The following is a 20,802-nucleotide window of genomic DNA, read 5'->3' on the forward strand; positions in this document are numbered from 1 at the left end:
GATGATTTGCTGCTCAAGAAACATTTCTGATTATTATCAATATTGAAAATATTGCTTCATATATTTATGAGGAAACCAGAATCAATGACCCCAGACTTTTGAACAGTTTTATAACAGCTTATGGTATATATCCTTTGAATCAAATGATGATTTGGAATCCTATTTGGTTGTCATTGTGTGTGTGTGTGTGTGTGTGTGTGTGTGTGTGTGTGTGTGTGTGTGTGTGTGTGTGTGTGTGTGTGTGTGTGTGTGTGTGTGTGTGTGTGTGTGTGTGTGTGTGTGTGTGTGTGTGTGTGTGTGTGTGTGTGTGTGTGTGTGTGTGTGTGTGTGCGTGTGTGTGTGTGTGTGTGTGTGCTTTTGTTTTTGTGATATATGAGGACACAAATGTGTATAATGACATGCATATTACACTGGTATTACAACTTACACGTGATATATGAGGACATTGCATGATTCCTCATATTTCAAATAGCTTACAAAACATAAAAAACAATGTTTTTTTTTTTATGTAAAAATGCAGCATGTCTCCTGTGATGGGTAGGTTTAGGGATAGGGGCAGTGTAGGGGGATAGAATATACAGTTTGTCCAGTATAAAAGTCATTACGCCTATGGAATGTTCTCATATATCACAAAAACACAGCTGTGTGTGTGCGTGCATGCTTGCGTGTCAGCTATATTATATATATATATATATATATTGACTATATTAGCCAGCTCGAGAACCCTTGGTTCTTAAACTCAAGTTCTGCAAAGGACATTTATCTTCTTTGCAGTCCAGTGGCTAGTTGCATAAACTGCTTAGACTAGTCTTACAAGTGAGTCATCGAATATTTTTCATAAAGACTGGTCATAACGTTTTTTAATTCCGTTACAAAAAAAAAAGGAAGCTTGGTCTAATTTAAATCCGCAAAGTACTATTGGTAAACTGCGAGATGGTCAGAATAGTTCTTAAGACACATGGCTGTGTTTATGCAGTTAGCCCGAGCTCATGTGTTCCTGCACCCCTTTCCAGCCCCGTCCGCCCCCCCACAGGAGGTGCACCTGATCAGTCTCAGCTCCACCAGCATCAAGGTGAGTTGGGCGGCTCCCCCGGCCGCCAGTCGTCACGGCAACATCGTCAGATACTCTCTGGCCTATCAGGCGGAGTCTGGCGAGGACCAGCAGCGTCACGAGGTCCAGGACATCCCAGCCGATGTGTCCAGCTACGAGCTGGAGGGGCTGGAGAAGTGGACTGAGTATGTGGTGTGGGTGAAAGCTCACACTGACGTCGGGCCCGGCCCGGAGAGCGCCAGCACCCGCGTCAGAACCAGAGAGGACGGTAATGCTCGGCTCACGGGTCATCCAGATCTGCTAACTCACCAGCACTAACTCTGCTTCGGGTCACCTGACTGAACGGCTCCCTGTGCCATTCCCTCTCTTTCTTCTGTTACGCTGGAGTTCATGCTTGCTGTTCCTCACTCTTCTGGTGTTAATGTGTGGCTTCTGTACGCGAGACTGGAGAGCAGGAGCTGGGCTCTCTGTCTCTATAGTGCAGTGAAAGTTCAGGACAGAACTGATATTTTGTTTTGGTTGTGTGATGAAAAGACTCATGAAGGGAGCGAGTGGGCGAACGATGAGTTTTCTGTGGGATTCGTTGAGATGCTCCCACACAGCAACACACCTTTTTTTAGGGAAGATTATTATTAGTTACTCGTCGTTCAAAAATTTGCTGGTTTTTAATGTTTAAAGAAGTCTCTTCTGCTCACCAAGGCTGCATTTATTTGATCAAAAATACAGTGAAAACAGGAATAATGTCAAATATTAGTACAATTTAAAAAAAACGGTTTTCTATGTGAATATATAGTAGTGTAATTTATTGCAGTGATCAAAGCTGAATTTTCAGTCTTCAGTGTCACATGATCCTTCAGAAATCACTCTAATATGATGATTTGCTGCTCAAGAAACATTTATGATTATTATCAATGTTGAAAACAGTTGTGCTGCTTGGAAACAGTGATACATTTTTTCAGGATTCTTTGATGAATAAAAAGCTCAAATAGAAACAGAAATTTAAATATCTTTACAGTCTTGATCAATTTAATGCATCCTTACTAAATAAAAGTATTCATTCATTTTTCTTAAATCGGTTACACGTTATTTTAAGGTGTCCGTGTTACAGTGTTATTATGCGCTTAAGTACTGAGTAATAATAATTAACTTTGTGTATTTACTATAGAGTTAGGATTAGGGTTTGGTTTAGGGTTAGTTGCATGTAATTATGCATAATTTATAGTTATTACTACAATAAATACATGTAACGTGTAGCTAGGACATACCAAAAAAATCTTATTGACGGACAGTGTGATCATTTGAACAATACTGCCCTACAATGCAAAAAGGCAGTAACTAGTGCAGAACTGAGAAAAATGACTTTAAAGTTATCCTGTCATCCTGTTATCCTGTTGTTACTGATTGATATGTACAAAGAATAAGCTAATATGAAGTAACAAAACAGCCATATGTCCAAAAATCTATGACAGGATAACTTTAAAGTCATTTTTCTCAGTTCTGCACTCTGCGTAGTTACTGCCTTTTTGCTTTGTAGGGCAGAATAGTGTACATTAAAGAAGAGACCAGAGCCAAACTTCGATTAGATTTCAGCCGTAACCACCCTGAACACTGGCAACCACTTAGTAATGCCCACAACACCCTAACATTGTAGCAGTGACTTTTGCATGAGCAAGCACCACTCACATTTCCTTCATGAAATGTAAAAACGTACTTACATCATACTCTGAGCGTGTGTGTGTTTGTGTGTGTGCGTCTGCCTTGGTGAATGCTGCACATTCCTGTCTCCTCTGGGCTCAGTTTGATTGACAGGTGAACGCCGGAAGTACATTTCCCTTGTCTGTTGAGCCTGTCAATCTAACAGTGCACTCTCTTTCTGATATCCCATCTCTTCTCTTCTTTCTCTGTATTTCTCTTTTTCCTGGAGGCAATGTTTTATGAGTGGTTGTTACCAGTGCTGTTTGCAGTGGTGGAAAAGGTTTCTCTCCTCTCTCCCTATTCTGTTCTTTCTGTTTGATTTCAACCCATCACATGCGGCCCTGGTAAAATCGGTCCTTTTGATTTGTTACATGATCGACACTCATTGATTCCTTTCATCTTTTCCCACATCATCCCAGGACACTTACGACATAAATGTTGTGTACTACCACTTTTTAAGGGTCACTTATGTTCTTCAAACAGAATCATCAAACAAAATCAAACCTTTATGTAGTTGCTAGTGTGTTCTGGGTGTTGCCATGTACTCTACTGTTCAAAAGTTTGGCATCGGTGAGATTTTTAAGGTAAACAGTAACAGCACAGTAATATGTAATAGACTAATTAAATACAGTAACCGACTGATTGCACCTACATATAAGTGATAGTAATAGTGATTCTTATCAAGCAATAAAACTCTGAACACAAAATATAACATAGGCCTGTTTTAAAGTTGATGCACTAAACTTGGAAGATGGTGAAGTTTATATGCGTTATTTCAGTTTCATTTCAGGTTCTTCTGGAGGGTTATTAATCAGGCCGAAATGAGATAAATCAAGCTATTGAGTTTTCTCTTGCATATTTTGTGGAGAATAATGTGCTGTGGTGGCTGATAAGGCTTTAACGGCGCTGACAGAGAGTGAAAAAAGGAGACTGCAGGTGCAGCCATTGATAAATTAGCCGTGCTTTTTATCTGTAAACTCTTCCATTGGTTCGTCTTGCCTTTTCGGCTCATTCAGAGAAGCTCGCTGTCATCCATATTCATCAAGAAAGAATGTTGCAACGGGATCGTTCGTTAGTGAATCCGGAACAAAACAGAGCATTTTTAACTGGTGTATTCTCATTAATCAAAGCACACGCTTTGGTTTGAGGCATTCTGACTTTGATTCTCCAGAGTTATGAATGTCTTTTATGCAGGAAAGCAAAGTAAATGGGTGGTTTGAGCAAGGTCCCGGCACACAGAGTCTGAAAGCTGCAGGAAAGCAGAGCTGTATTTCTCATTAGAAATGTATTACCTTATAAAAACACCCCATGTGTTGTTGTGTGTGCTGCATATGTGATTAGATGTGTGAAGCAGGTCTCAGTAGACCACATCCTACACGAGAACCCTTATGGGCCGTATCGTGGTCTCAGGTGATCTGATCTTTATCACATTATGGATCCGTCGCTCTTCCCGCAAGCACACGTGTAATTTCCCTGTGACATTACCTTCATGCCTGGAACTCTGGGTAATGTGCTCTCAAGAGCTCGGGTGAAGTGTGAACCCGTCCCGCCGGCATTTCCATAGAGATGTGGGGTGAGAATGAGAAAACGAGCGAGTGAGAGTTGAGAGAGAGACGGCAGAGTCGCACGTCAGGACGGAGCAGAAGCATCTGGAAGATTTGAGGAGCAAAGTCTGCTCTCTCATCCCTCAAAGCAATGCCACGCGTTCAATACGAGTAAAGCTCTATCGACAGCACTTGTGGCGTAATATCGATTACCACAGAAAATTATTTTGACTGATCCTTGAGTCCCTGAGAAAATAGGATTAATAAAACACTTACAAAGTTAGTACGCAGACAGAAATATTAAAATTAGAGCTACATAATTATTCAAAAATAATAATCTACATCAGTGGTTCTCAACTCACTAGATTAAAATTATTTTAAATAACACAAAAAAGGGTTAAAATCAGCTAAAACAGCAAAAAAAATCTGATATTTGATTATTATTAGGTATATTATTTATTGGGTAGAGATTTGTTTGTGAGAAAGAAATAATTGTTATAATTGTTATTACAAACTAGAAAAGTCATGTTAATTCATTGGTATAAAGTGTAAACCATGAAGAGCATTATTGGGATTCTGGAATCTAATTATGTAAATTATTTATAATTATTTAATATATTGCCACTTCATAAATAAAAAGTTTGAAAACTAAATATTTAAATATTGTCTTTGACAACAGGGGTTCTTGGAGTTAAAAACTGAAGAACCACATATCTACATAATAATAATAATAAGGAAATAATTGACCATTTTTGTAGTAATTGTGCATGCCTAATTAAAATAAACACTGTGTTTAAAAAGAGTAGCGACAGGGATTGATTGTCCATGCTAGTGTGAGTCAGAGAACCAAATACTTACAAAGTTATTTCCAATCTTTACTCTTGTAAAGAGTACTCGTTATATCCAATCATGAACAGGTAACTATCACATGACACATGCGAGACCAATAATTCATTCTGCTTTCAAACCAGACTAGTTTACTTCCATTGTAAGATCAAAACTGTAACTCTTTTTTTTGTCTGTGATAGTTGATATTCCTCCACATAAGGGTGTCGATTGAGCTTAACTTGTTCTAAACTCTCACAAACATGCCGTTAAAATTGAAACCACAGGGTGAACACGTCGATGTTTCGTTACAGGCCGCACATCTGCCGAGGAACACTAGTTTGGTTTATCTGTTTTCAGGCATCGACTTGTTTCCCCTCTGAAGGTCAAGGCTGAATTCCAGCGAGCGCCGAACACATTTATACAGTTAAATGACTCCAATTAAGTGCAGCTTATTTTGCTGACGTTCAACACTTGAGCCTTCATAGATCTTCTGCGCTCTGAGCTGTTACTGGGATGGGAGAGGGTGTTCTCTATCTGGTTATTAATCTCTTAATGCTGTGCTTTTTAACCTTCACTCCTGTCTTTCCTCCCTTCGCTGCCTGCTCTATTGACTATCAATTGACTGTCATTAACATCTACTGAACTGCTGCTCTCTTGCACTCTTGTCAGATTGGTATTCAGCCCAAACTCACTCCAGGGGGAGCTGAGCTGGCTTCCTCCACGAGACGTGTGCGAGAAGCGTTATGTGGGTTTGGTGAAGCCTGTCTCCCAGGGTCCTCCATGCAATGCATTTGTACTTGTGAATTGAACGCCAAAGGAATAGTTTCCTTAAAATGAACATTCAGTCTTCATTTTCTCACCCTTATGTCATTTCAAACACTGATTGTTTCCATGCATTGAAAGAGTATGTTGACCACCAGCTGTCAAGCTCCAAAAAAAAAAAAAAAAGCAGCATAAATTCAATTTCACTCTGTTCTTGACAAAAAGCTGTCATGTTAGTCTATATGGTTTAATGTATACGCATATGGATGCTTTTATTATAATGCATTCATTTTTGGAGTGTGAATATTCTTCAAAACATCTTGTGTTGTGTTCCACAAATACTGAGAAAAATTGGTGAAGATTTCATTTTCACTCAGAAATAGCCTTTAAATTTCTCCAACAATTACAAAGAAATGGCAAGTAACTATGAAAGCTTGTTAACGCCACAGAATAAAATAAAAAAAGGTGATTTGCGACTTTTTATCTCACAATCTGATCTCTCATTTTTTTCAATTTGGACTTTATTTCGCGCAATTGCGAGTTTATATGCCGTAATTCTGACTTTATAACTTGCAATTGCGAGTTTATATGTCACAATTTGTTTTTGAAAAAAAAATTATACAAGTTTGGAGCAACATGAGGGTGAGTAGGCCTAAATGATGCCAGAATTGGGTGAACTATCCCTTCAATTTCTCCAGGCTGTAAATGTAATGTCTAAAGTGAATTATGGAGGGTAGATAATAGCACTAAAATGCTGTTAAAAATGTGTTGGCTGTAGCCTGGGAGCAGGTTTGTACCTTTCACTGACCTGTGTGTGTTATGAGTGTGTGATTAAGTGTTCAACGTGACTTCTCTACCTCCCACAGTGCCCGGCGCTCCTCCTCGCAGGGTTGAGGTGGACAACATGAACTCCACGGCCCTGCGCGTGTCCTGGAAACCTCCTCTACAGCAGAAGCAGCACGGACAGATCCGCGGATATCAGGTGGTTTACTCCCGGCTGGAGAACGGAGAGCCACGCGGACAGCCCATCATACTGGACGTGGCTCTACCTGAGGCGCAGGTACTGAAATATCACATGTAAAATTGCACAAGTCACATTGTATATGAATGCCCAAATTTTTACAAAAACCTAATCATTGTCAAGATTTATTGCGGTCCTCTTACACTCTTAGGCTCTGTTTACACCTGGTATTAAGATGTGTTTTGGTCGATTTGATCACAAGTGGTCGACGCTAAATTCAGGTCTAAACGGGCTCTAAAATATTTTGAGCTTGTCCACTTTTGAAAACACATTCGACCGAAATGCTTTCATAGTGTAAACGCTCATGTGGTCGAATGTGTTCAAACAGCCACAAACGACCGTCTACTCTCCGTCTACTGACCTCATCCGTGAACATTATAGGAAGAGCTCTAGCCAGACGAGATTTAAACTTTGTCGGATGAAGACCCAAGTTTGTTTTGAAGATGAAAAATGTACCAAGCACAATGTTCTCTCCCCATTCCTGATCTCTAACACACACTCACAGCGTTCGGCTGATCTTGCGTTTGTCAGAGCAAAAACTAAAGCTGACGCTCTCCGTGTGTTTTTCCGTCGTCTCCAGGCGTTCACATGTAAATTGCGTGAGTTTTTTTTGTCCATTAGATCGAAAGATCTGAAAAAAAACCATACATAACCCACCCATAGTCCCTCTCCTTAAAGAAATCAGGACAGAAGTGGTTGAAAGTGGACAATAGAGACGGATTAAAACACCAGGTGTAAACGGAGATGTGTCTCCCTCGTCTACTCGTGATCCGATCGACCAAAACACATCTTAATACCAGGAGTGAACAGAATTTCAGGGAACCTATAACCACTACTTAAACAAATACATGACTGCAAGTACAAAATTCAAATTTATTGATTGAATTAAACATTATGGGCCCTATCTTGCACTCGGCGCAAATGACTTTGTACATTGACGCATGTATCATTCCTATTTTGCACCCGCGCAAAGCGGACTTTTCCCTCCACAGACGCACGTCGGTTAACTAAGAAATACACTTGCGCTCCCCGGGGCGGTTCAGCGCAAAGAGGAGGCGTGTTCCGGCGCAAACTTTCCCTCATGCTATTTTGCTGTTCTATAAAACAATTGCGCCACTGACCAGAAAAAAACTAGTCTAAAGTCAGTGGCGCGTTGCGCGTTGTTCATTATGCTATTTTAAGGGCGCATGCTTGGCCATAATCAATGTAGCGTGTGCACAACGCGCATACACGTTGAATCTCTCATCTAAGCAGCAGTTTTCATTTTTGCAAATCATACATTATTACGATAGATAGATAGATAGATAGATAGATAGATAGATAGATAGATAGATAGATAGATAGATAGATAGATAGATAGATAGATAGATAGATAGATAGATAGATAGATAGATAGATAGAAAGACAATTTATTATAAAAGCATGTAGCTTACACATTTACCCAAATTATCATACGCCTGTTTAACAGAAGTTAATTTGGGTGGGTTTCTCCATCCCCAATGTCACTTCTCTGTGTTTTACGGCCCTGACGAGAACATCGATCTCCTCGGCTGTGAACCGCTCCTGGCGCGCGCCTGGCAAATCCGCCGTTATAATAGGAATCCGCTTTAGAACAAGCGCGCCTGCTCTTAAAGGGAATGTGAGATGACGCTCTGATTGGTTTATTTCACGTTACGCCCAAACCACACCTATGAATAATGAAGCTACTTCTGGCGAACCCCGTTTAGATTTGCGCCAGGCGCAAGAGGCATTTATCCCGCCGGGAAAATAGCAACAGCGCCGGGATCCGCCCACAAAGTTACTTGCGCTTTACGCTTTGACACTTGCGTTTCAGATCGTTAAAATAGAGCCCTATAAGTTGTTCAATTCTGAGATCAACCGCATCACCAAATTTTAAACATAAAATTTAATAAATAATATGTTATTTGGCTTGTAATAGTCATCTCGATCAGACAAAAGAGAAGTCAGAGAACAAGTGGGAAGTGTTTTATTCATAAGAGTGTAATTCCAGCTTGCAGAGGGATGATCCGAACTCACCGAGCGGTATTCAAATGAAGTTAATATTAATATATATATATTTGAGAGAAATTCATTTTTGATGAAATGGATCAGGAGCTGTAGTGGTGCTCTAATCCTTGCTGAGTATTCATGGGAGAGAGCAGCGGGCCGTGGAGAGCCGCTATAGGAGGAGACGTGAGCATCAGGAGGATTGTTATTCAGCGTTTAGCTTGCAGCAGCACGCAGACTCTCTGCCTCTCAGTGTGTGTGTGTGTGGGTGACAGGGAATTACATTGTGCATGACTTGCAGCATGCGTAATGCTAAGAGACCTGTGCCTCGGGACTGTCAGAACTCACGGTACAGAACGAGATGCTCAGGCGAACTGCAGAAGTGTTCAGGTGCGTCCTCAAAGGATCTGCCTCGTTCCCGTTGGCTGCCCTCGGTGATGCGTTCACTCCTGCTCTTTCTCTCTGAAGGGTGGAGAACCTCGTCTGCTGTTCACACACGTTCATTTTGGTTTTCTTTTTTCCCTCCCAGCAGATAAAACTCGCAACTCTTTTTCCATTCATCGATCAGCTGCATTCCTCTCTTCTCTGTATGGGTACAAGGGGTCTTGAGCAAGTTTCTTGCATCTTTGCACATTTCTTTTTATTATCAGATGCACACATTCACTCAAGCAAACTTAAAGTCATTAGTCATTATTCAAACTTGGCAGTTGGCAAAAACATATTTAAACATAAATCACAAATCAGAAAGTTATTATATTGTATATAAATCTTATTGTATGTTGACTGGTTCTCTCTCTATCAATTCAGTTGGCATAAAAACGTGCACATTTTGGCGGCAACTACTGTACTTTTGCTGCCAAAGCATTGAGAAATTAGTCAAATATAATTCGTAAAATTACAATAGTAAGAAATTGATCGTTTTTGCCAAAAATAAAACTAACTTAAAACAAACTTATTTTATTTGCTTAACTGCTTGCATTATTATTATTATTATCATCATTTTTACTAATCAAATTAATTGGATTTTTTGGATTACATTTTTTAGTTTTATAGTTTTACCCATGTCAAAAACATATACAGTATACACAGTCTACTTTTTGGATCAAATATAAACTGTCCCCTGTTATTTTCCACCACAACCAATGGAAGCCATGCGGAAAACATTGATAAAAATTAAAGTAAGAAAGAAAAGAAAAATATATCAACAGAATATTTTTTTTGTGCATCATTTCCAATTGTAAATTTGTCAAATTATACAAATTATAAGTTGCATAAATTATACAAGAACATAATGGGCCCTATTTTAATTATCTGAAACGCAAGTATCAAACGCGAAACGCAAGTAACTTTGTGGGTGGATCTCAAATCTAAAAGGGGTTGGTGTGAAGTCGCTACATTACTCATAGGTGTGGTTTGGGCGTAACGTGCAAAAAACCAATCAGAGCGTCTTCACACATTCCCTTTAAGAGCAGGCGCGCTTGTTCCATGGGGGATTGCTATTATAATGGCGGATTTGCCAGGAGCGGTTCACAACAGGAGACAGACGTTCTCGTCAGGGCCGTAAAACACAGAGAAGTGGCATTGTATGGGGATAAGAGGAACCCACCCAAATTAGCTTCGGTTAAACAGGCGTATAATAATTTGGGTAAATGTCTAAGCTAGATTTATGCCTATTTTTTCACATCTTCATGGACACCACGATGATTTCCCTCGTGTGTTTAAATTTTTCCTTGTAATAATGTATGATTTGCAAAAATGAGAACTGCTGCGTCTGTGTAGATGAGAGAAGCAAAGTGTATGTGCACACACTACATTATTCCCAAACATGCGCCCTTAAAGTGGTCATGAACTGGCTTTTTAAATTGTTTTATATTGTTGTCTGAGGTCAACTTATGACGTTCGCTTGGTTTTTACATTCAAAAACATCCAAATGAATAAGTAATAGGCTATTTTCTACACTAGTTTTGAGCCTAGCTCAAAAACGCTCGGTTTTTATGGGCGTCTCGCATTGAAGACTTGGAAGTAAACGCCCACTGCTGTGAGTGGATTATGCGAATCGGTGGGCGGGGCTAAACCGGCCGTGTTGAAGTAGGCGTTGATCTTCTTCTGCGGGGGTGGTGTTTTATCCTCTTTGTCATCATAGTTCCCCACTTTGAAAAACGAGTCGTTTGCTGAGGCTGGTGTCAATAAAAGCTTTTATTGGACTAACAAGGACGTTTTCAGTTCTGACACTTACAGGATATTCTTATAATATGATGACCTCTTAGATGTCAAAAGTTCAAGGAAAATTTGATTTCTCAATTCATCACCCCTTAAAATAGCATCCAGTTTTCTGGAACTGCAAAATAGCACCAGGGAACGTTTGCGCTGGAACACGCCTCCTCTTTGCGCCGACCCGCCTCCGGGAGCGCAAGTTCATTCCCTAATTTACCGACGTGCGTCTGTGGAGGGAAAGGTCCGCTGTGCGTCGGGTGCGAAATAGGAATGATACATGCGTCGGTGTACAAAGTCAATTGCGCTGGGTGCAAGATAGGGCCCATTATTTAATTCTGTGTATTTAGAATACATAAAATTATAGCTAAAAGTGCACATCGTTGAATAAGTATAAAACATTAAGGTAAGATAATTTAATAGTGCAGAGTACAACTGAATAAAGACAGCAATCAGCAAATTTGACATAAAAGACATAATTTACAAAGGAAAAAATGAATCAAAGAATAGTTATAGTAAGTGAAGATGATAAAATCACTATCATCATCATCATCATCATCATCATCATCTGTCTGTGTCGACGGTTCTTGTTCCTGGCTTTGTGTAATGACGGACACAGCAGAATCGATAAACTGCAGTTTGTTTGCTTGTTCTCTGTTCAGAAATGCCAAATGAAGCGTGTTCTGTTGTATTCGAGCCACAGGGAGCGAGGGAAGAGATGAGCGGAGATGAGATGAGTTTGGGCTGAGGCCGGCTCACTCATACATCACATCCACGCGTGATGGATTGAATCTGTGCGGCGTGTGCTGAATCATTTTGAGCGGCCCGTTCTGTCAGTCTCAGAGGCCGATGACCGCTCTCTCGCCACACAAGCGTTTGCCCATGCCCATGTTTATGGCCACCATGTCCTTGTCTCGGCTGTCGGTCCTGATGAAGTCTGTCCAGCAGTTATGCTCTTTCCTCTTCCCGTACTCCACACCGTACTCCAGAAGTGAAACATGAGCTCAAACTCAGTTTTATGACTCAAGTTCAGTTCAAGCTGTCAAAGATTGTGTTTAGCACTAATGTGAGCCGTCTCTCTTTAATAGCTGGTCTTTTTGCCTGGTCTCCCTCGACCAATTAAAAAAAAAAACTTTAAGACGTCATGGGTATAAACACTGTTATATAAAGCCTTGATTAGCTGCCGCCTCCCAGGGCTTTATGGGACTTTATATGGCTCTAATTTAGTCACACATTCTTTTTTAACAAAAAAAGTCCCGCAAACAGCCATTGTCTTGTCAAATAAATGCTAATAAATTAACATTAACTGAATTATACATTTTAAAGTCAACATGAATTGAATGAAAAAGGGCTCCATTTACTTTCTCTTTCTGGCCTTACTGTGAACAATTATTCAGTGCACTTTATTCCATTTTTTTTTTTTATATGCATTAAATATACATATTCAACTGATCCATTTTCACCATCCAGTCAGTTAGTTACACATGCTTTTTACCTACAGCGTGTCTTGTTGCATACCCTGTTACATTTAGAAAGCCATCACGTCACAGAAATAAAATGGGTTGTGAATCCTTTTTCATGTTTACTGTACAGTAAAATGTGTACCACTTCACTCCGATCTTCAATAAAACAAGAGTCATCAAATGTATTATGTAAAATATGCCTATTTGGTGAGAGGTTACAACATTACTTGATATCTCAGGGGATGTTTATAGTAAATATTTTAAAGGTTCAGTTGAGAAAAGGGTTGTGAACCCCTGAACTAAACATAGCACTTTATTTTACAGTCCTGTTCTCCGTGTATGTTCCTTATTATAGTAATCGCAATAACTGGGTAATAACTAAGTACTAACCCTGAACCTAACCTGAACCCATGTAAGTACTTTACATTACCCTGTACATTCTTAGATAAGTACACTGTAAATGCATGTACTGTAAAATAAAGTGCAAGCAAACATGCTTTGTAAGGTTTAAAGGGTTTCCTGTAGTATCAGATTTTTTGGCTCTAATTGTTCACTAGGGGTGTGACATATCAAACCGTCCACAATAACACTGGTAAGCATTTTATGAATTGTCACTTGCACGATCGGGCCAGCGGTGCATCGTAACTAAAGTTTATCGTTTTCACGTCTTTTTAAGTCAACATTCAAGCGATTTTAAACTATTCAGTGCTCGCGCTCTCAGAGAGATGTAAAGCCGCCTCACAAACAGCTCGCGAGTAACAAAAGTTATTTTTCGTGGATTATATCGCTTTAACAGGAAAAAACACGCAAAATTGTGTCTCAATTCCGGTCTTGGTTAGTGTACTCATAAACACAGTTGGTTATGTCTTAACCCTCTGGGGTTGTTCGTTTAACAGTCACACTTGGGGTGTTCGGGTCTAAATGGACCCAAAGGGCAGGATTCATATTTTTAAAAAAAAATCATGTTTTTTTTTTTTTACTTGTTTTTTATCAAAAAATTTTTTTTTCTTTTTTGGTGTTTTGAGTTATTTTATGATTTATAATTAATATTTATGCAATAATTATGACCCATTTTTTCCCCATTGAATATAATAGATTTTTTTTTTTTTTTTTTTTTTTAAGCTGTATTTCATTTTAGAGTCAAGCCTAGGCCTCATGAAAGCAATTTTTGAAATGAGATGGATGCCATCTGGTGGACAAACTGAGCATTTTAAAAATTAAAAACACATATGTAATCTGAATTTATTAGTGTGTATGTGTATAAAAGTGTGTTTGTGTGTGTGTGTGTGTGTGTGTGTGTGTGTGTGTGTGTGTGTGTGTGTGTGGATGTGTCTGTTTTGCACTCTTGATGTTTTATAGATTCACCCCTTCACTGTTGTGTGCTGTTTTTCTGGATTGTGGCTGATTTGTAGATTGTACGCACAAAAAAATTCTGTATTTTCACATTTTTGCCAATTTCCCATTCATTTCCTATGTGGGTCCATTTGGACCCGAAGGTCCTGAGTGTGACTATTTTTTTTACAACCACTTAGACTATTTAAATCCTGTCCCCAATTTTTTGGGTGTTCATATACCAAATACCAACAAAGTAACCAAATTTCTGACCGTTCCGAAGAAGCTGTGATTTTTTAAAAAAATTTATTTGAATGATTCTGGTCCATTTGGGCCGAACAACCCCAGAGGGTTAAATAAGCATAAAACGCAAGCGACATGACAGACAGTTTAATGAAACCGTAATGGATCCGTGCACCAGCTCTTAAAGTGACGGCAGCCATATGTGTCTGTCATTAATGTTGTCGTCAAAACAACAATAGATAGCTTTAATTGTAAAAAATCTGAATTAATAGCCTATGTATTTAATTTAGTCAGGACTAAAAGACTATCCAGTGTTATTTTACATTTGATTACTTTATTCAGTTTCTGTAGTATTTCTGAATATTTCTGTTAGACCCAAAAACTTTTCTCTTTATTTGTATCTTCATTATGTTGTATTCATTTTTTAAATTTTCAAAGTTTGAAATCAAGCTTCCTTGTGATGTGTAAACTCTTCACAACAAAATTACGCCATTTTTTAAAAACGCAGAGTGAGCAAACATTTAGGTTAAAAAATTGTCTGCACCAATAAAACGTTGTTCCATATATTTTTTTTCTATATTGTCATAAATATCATTATCGCAAATATTCTTGAAATATAGTGATATAATTTTGAGGCTATATCACCCACCCCTATTGTTCACAGTATATTTTGCTCACAGTTTACTTTATAGACAGGTCTGATGGGTAACCGTGCATCGCTTTTTGTCTTTAGTGTCCTTTGGAAGATGCTTATGTCAGATTTGATTCCTCCTGAAGGGACTTCTCTCTGGATTGAGTTTTAGACATACAGTACAGTACAGGATACATTGGTTGGTACAGTGTGGTGGGCGGATGGTTTTTGTTTTCATACCTGAGGACCTCGATGATCTCGTGTGTGTGTGTGAGAGTAAGAGGAGAGCTGTGAAGCATGAGGCACGTCTCATAAGATAAGACATGCTGTCAAAGTCTGATCTATGTCTCCTTCAGCACAGGAGAGGGTGTGTGCGGTGACCCGGTCACTGTGAGGGAGAGAGAGAAAGAGAGATGAGGAGACGGAGATAAACACTGCAGAACACAGAGGGTCTCAGCGTAGGTGTAGAGGAGCAGGCTTTGCTGAACGGGACTGGGCGGCGTAATGGCCCTTATTTACTGAATAAAAGAATGGGGCATTGTGTGTGTGTGTGTGTGTGTGTGTGTGTGTGTGTGTGTGTGTGTGTGTGTGTGTGTGTGTGTGTGTGTGTGTGTGTGTGTGTGTGTGTGTGTGTGTGTGTGTGTGTGTGTGTGTGTGTGTGTGTGATAGCATCTGTTAATGCTATCTTAGATAACAATGATATGAAATAGAGACTAAATGGAGAATTTCTGATTTTTCTTCTAACAAACCCAGAAATTTCTATAAAATAGAGAATATACATGTTTCTAGGAACTCTCCACTCTAAAATATTTGAAAGATGACATAAAAGAGTAATATCAGCCGTAGAAAGTTTGGGGTTCGGTAAGATTTTTCAGTTATTTTCTTCTCACCAAGGCTGCATTTATTGGATCAAAATACTGTACAAACAGTAATATTGTGAAATGTTATTACAGCTTAAAAGAACTGTTTTCAAATTGAGTATATCATTACTCCAATCTTCAGTGTCACATGATCCTTCAGAAATCATTCAAATGTGATGATTTGCTGCTCATGGAACATTTCTCAATATTATCAATGTTGAAAACAGTTCATATTTTTGTTGAAACTGTGATATTTTTTTTTTCAGGATTCTTTGATGAATAGTAAGTTCAAAAGAACAGCATTTATTTAAAATAGAAACTTTTGTAACATTATTTTTTAAATCTTTACAGTCACCTTTGATCAATTTAATGCATCCTTACTGTATACCAGAATTTTAGCGGTAACGGAAGTATCTTTGTTGTTGTTGTATTTTTTCTCTCTGGGCTTGGGTGTCGTGTCTACGATGAGTGCATGCATTAATACACACTCATGTGAACTTTAAATATGTGCAACGGATATTCAGCGTTTCACAGTTTAAAGTGTCAAGTGATCAAAGTAACCCAGCAGCTCTCTTTAGTGTTTAATGAGGGGACTGTAACATGTTTAATTCTATCCAGAGCCTGTGCTTTATTCCCCCCCCCTATAGCTAAGATTTAGCTATAGTTTATAAACTAATGCTTAATTGCTTAATATGATGTCTGCGTTTATGGATCCAGTGAGAAACCTTGTTGAAAAGCTTGCATTTGGTGTGCATAAATGTATGGTTATGGTTCCCCAGTGGTATTTTCCAACAACATTTATAGATAATGAAAAATATATATTTAATATTATAAGTATCTAAATAGTAACAGTATTCTGAAAGTGAATATAAAATTAAATTAGGGGAATAAATAAATTCTAACACACAACCTGAAACGTGTGTGTGTGTGTGTGTGTGTGTGTGTGTGTGTGTGTGTGTGTGTGTGTGTGTGTGTGTGTGTGTGTGTGTGTGTGTGTGTGTGTGTGTGTGTGTGTGTGTGTGTGTGTGTGTGTGTGTGTGTGTGTGTGTGTGTGTGTGTGTGTGTGTGTGTGTGTGTGTGTTGCAATGCACAAGTACACGCTTGACTTAATTAGTTTTTCCTGATATCGTCAAAAATCTGAATTTTAATTCCAGCTACAATCGGGGAGGAGAATGATCTTGTAATGATGCATCTAGTCTGTGATGCGTTGTGAAAAGTGTGCAACCTAAAACAAGAAACCGAGTCTTTGTATGTGTGCTGAGTGCCGACCTTCTGTCTCGTAGTGTGTGTTTGGCATTAGGCTAAGCAAACCGGCTCCCTGAAATCCAGCTGTGATGAAATATGAGCGAGACAGCGGTGGCATCAGGTCATGCTAATGGAAGCTTTTATCAGCTCAAAATGAAGGGTGAGACTTAAACAGAAAATGACCCTCAATGTGTGCTGACTGATATAACAATTTAACAGCACAAATAGTTGGCATGGCGTCATATTTCATCATTTTCCTCATATTTGCCCAAGCCTGAAAAGCAGTCGTGTAGTGTCTTGTGAGGAATGTCTGATACGACATTACTCAGTTCTCTCGGCTCTCATTGGGAAGAGGCATCAGTGTCAAAGCCAAATTACTACTTATCATCATCACAAGAGAGAGAGAGAGAGAGAGAACCACTCAAACTCCAGACCTGTGGCAGCTGAAGCCACTTTCCAATGGATATTATACACTTTGGTGTCTCATGACATTTGTAAAACCATTAGAGGCGCAAATCGCATTTTCTTTTGTGTTATCTAACATATTATTACCCGAGAGTAGTAGATTGTTTTAAAGCCCTCTGGATGCATAATTCTCTCTAGTACAAAAAAGAACAAAACAAAAAAAAACATTTGTAGCATTCCTTTAAATTGTCACACACACAAGAAGTGACATTATTGGGACTCTTTCTACAACATGACTGGAAGACGAGTAAATCATTTTAAAATAATCGGTTTTACATTTTCGGGGGGATTTTTGCATTCATCAGTCTGAACCATTCAAACCTGTTAACCATGTTATTGTAAGATTTTTTTAAATGGTTTCTAATATAGAAATTTAATTTCTATTCTATTTATAAACGTATGATGATTACAGTGTTCTCTTCAGTTTATGCAAAGGTCATATGTTTGATTTAGGCTAAATTTGCAACAGTGTTGTTATTGCTAACCAAAACTGTTACAAATCATTTTAGGTAATCGAAACAAAGCCAAAATAAAATGTAAATAGTAGTTCTGAAAGTTATATATAAAGTGTGTGTGTGTGTGTGTGTGTGTGTGTGTGTGTGTGTGTGTGTGTGTGTGTGTGTGTGTGTGTGTGTGTGTGTGTGTGTGTGTGTGTGTGTGTGTGTGTGTGTGTGTGTGTGTGTGTGTGTGTGTGTGTGTGTGTGTGTGTGTGTGTGTGTGTGTGTGTGTGTGTGTGTTTAACCTAAAAAATGTGTCAAAGTGAAGTGTAACTGCATGGAATATCATTTTATATAAAAACAAAACCAAAAACCAGTAGGACTTTGCCTCCTGGTTTCAGAGCACCACTGCTTCAAGGGTTTATAGAGACTCAGAAAGGACCTAAAATCACCAGTTCTCATAGACAATAAAGGATGTCCAGAATAAAATAACGAAATAGTCCAAATCCATCTCTGTGAGCCTATAAACTGCAGTGCAGACCTGAGACTTTTGTGTTTGATGGAGTGAGCAGTTTGTCCCGTCCCCGTTGAATTGTCTTGCTTTAGCTTTCTCATCTCTCTGTCTCTCTCTCTGTGTGTTTATATTCACTGTTTTATGATTAAAGCATTTTCGAAGGGTCTGCAGGCGGCGTGTATTTTATTTGCTGTTAGTCAGCAAGGTTATGGAGTGGAATATAAATCCCTCCATCAGTGGTGAGATGGCAGTGCTTCATGTGCATCTGGGGGAAGACAAAGTGTTCACTGAATATGCAGCTGCCATATTAAGAGGAGAAATCACCCTGCTGCCCTCAAACGTGTGTAGAAACTGAGGCTTTGACTGGCAGACGGCAGGTTCTTTGAGCCGTGTGTGTGCGTGTGTGCGCGCGCGTGTGTGTGTGTGTGTGTGTGTGTGCGTGTGTGTGTGTGTGTGCGTGTGTGTGTGTGTGTGTGTGTGTGTGTGTGTGTGTGTGTGTGTGTGTGTGTGTGTGTGTGTGTGTGTGTGTGTGTGTGTGTGTGTGTGTGTGTGTGTGTGTGTGTGTGTGTGTGTGTGTGTGTGTGTGTGTGTGTGTGTGTGTGTGTGAGGTGAGAGGAATAAGGGGAAAATGTAATCCCTGAGCGAGGTGCTGAATAAGCAGATATCCTCTAACCTCTGAAGGTGAAACTTAATCTCTACTTACTGACAGAGGGGCTAAATCATCAGGTACAGTGTGTGTGTGTGTGTGTGTGTGTGTGTGTGTGTGTGTGTGTGTGTGTGTGTGTGTGTGTGTGTGTGTGTGTGTGTGTGTGTGTGTGTGTGTGTGTGTGTGTGTGTTTTGCACAATCTATACAACCATTTACCCTCTTCAGTACCCAATTTCTCTCTCTCTCACACACACACACACACACACACACACACATTCCTTTACATGGTACAATAATGTCTTTACATGGTTGTGTGTGTGTGTGTGTGTGTATATATATATATATACACAAACATACATACATACTCTCTCACACACACACACACACACACACACACATATTACCATGCAAAACCATTAACAGTGCTATTATTTTTAAATATTTATGAAAGAAATCTCTTATGCTCACAAAGGCTCAATTTATTTGATCAATAATATAGTAAAAGCAGTAATATTTTGAAATATATATGGTATATTTAGATATATTGTAAAATGTATTTTATTCCTGTGACCAAAGCTGTATTTCAGCATCATTACTCCAGTCCTCAGTGTCACATGATCCTTCAGAATTCAGGTGTTTTCTGGGCCCTGGAGATGTTTTGACATGCTCTGACATTTGTGCTTATTTCTGTTACTTATAACATATTCATAGCTAAAGTCTGATTACACTGTATTCAGGACAAACTCTGCTACAATAATATGTGAGCAGCATGAATGTAAAAGTTTGTAGTTTTGGAGAAAATGGTGGCATGGTTTTTAAAAATAATTTAAAGTCACTGAAATAAGGCCATTAGTCCCATACTGAATATTTGTTCACAAGACTTTTGTAAACTAGATCACGTAGGTTACAATTTTTACTTCAAAACGAAATGAAAAATCATCCTGCTCACTCATTCACATAAAACAATATATTGATTTAAAATTTGTAAGACCTGATTTGTGTAAGAAAGCTAAATGTGAGGAGGATGTGAATCATCATGAATATTGATGTGTTTCACACCTGGGAAGACAAAGACCCTCCCCTAATGGCCCTATCAGGTGGGACTGTGAGGGAACTAGAAAAAAGAATGTGGAGAGATTAAAATAATTTTTGATTGTTTGGATTTTTTTATTTACAACACAACATAATCCAAATATACATAATGGAGGACAAAAAGGCACACACCTTTGTGCCATTCCTGAAACAGTTCCTGTTCAACACACCTGTCATATCCAAGGTGTTTGCTTTTTCATTTGACCATATTCATGCTTGCTGATGTTTTGAAGAGACTTGTGTAAAAGTTTGAGTCCGCAGGACACATCAGTGGCATCTGGTCCCTGTAAAAAAAAAAAAAACACATATGTGAACATGCTGATATCAGGAGCAACTTAGGGAAAACATCTAATTGTGATTAATAATAACAATAATAATAATAAGTTTATATTTTGGGAAAATGCAGGTGGCCTATAACTACAAATCATTAGAAAGTATTCATGAATTACAGTTCATTTTCTGTCGTGTTTCAGAATGGACTTCACTGAGAGAGAGATGGCAGAACGCGCATCATGTTTGCACAGTGAATTTTATTTTTATTGTGAGTGTACACAAATTAAAGTAGACACTTAACAGTTTCAAATGATTTATAGCAATTATTTGTATGACAAAAATCGACTGAGTCTCTTTCGCACTGATAAGGAAAAAAGCGAGCGCGACCGCCGACCCGTGGGGGTTAAAGGGATAGTTCACCCAAAAATGGAAATTCTGTCAGTAATTACTTAAAATATCTTAATTTGTGTCCCGAAGATGA

At 38.9% G+C, this 20,802-nt stretch overlaps 1 protein-coding gene across 18 annotated transcripts in view; it reads left to right on the plus strand.

Moving 5' to 3' along the window:
* Positions 1-20,802, plus strand: part of ptprfa (protein tyrosine phosphatase receptor type Fa) — a 260,132-nt gene that overhangs the window by 172,169 nt on the left and 67,161 nt on the right. For 11 of the 18 annotated variants that reach the window (XM_056266079.1, XM_056266086.1, XM_056266081.1 and 8 more), the window contains 2 exons: positions 1,014-1,319; positions 6,747-6,940. In XM_056266079.1, coding sequence (XP_056122054.1) covers positions 1,014-1,319; positions 6,747-6,940 — 500 coding nt within the window. The remainder of the gene's footprint in view (positions 1-1,013; positions 1,320-6,746; positions 6,941-20,802) is intronic. The other 7 variants (XM_056266089.1, XM_056266094.1, XM_056266090.1 and 4 more) reach the window with 1 other exon arrangement.

This window comes from Rhinichthys klamathensis, unplaced genomic scaffold (genome assembly GCF_029890125.1).
Source record: "Rhinichthys klamathensis goyatoka isolate OS25496 unplaced genomic scaffold, OSU_Roscu_1.1 h1tg000244l_1, whole genome shotgun sequence".
NCBI lineage: Eukaryota > Metazoa > Chordata > Actinopteri > Cypriniformes > Leuciscidae > Rhinichthys > Rhinichthys klamathensis.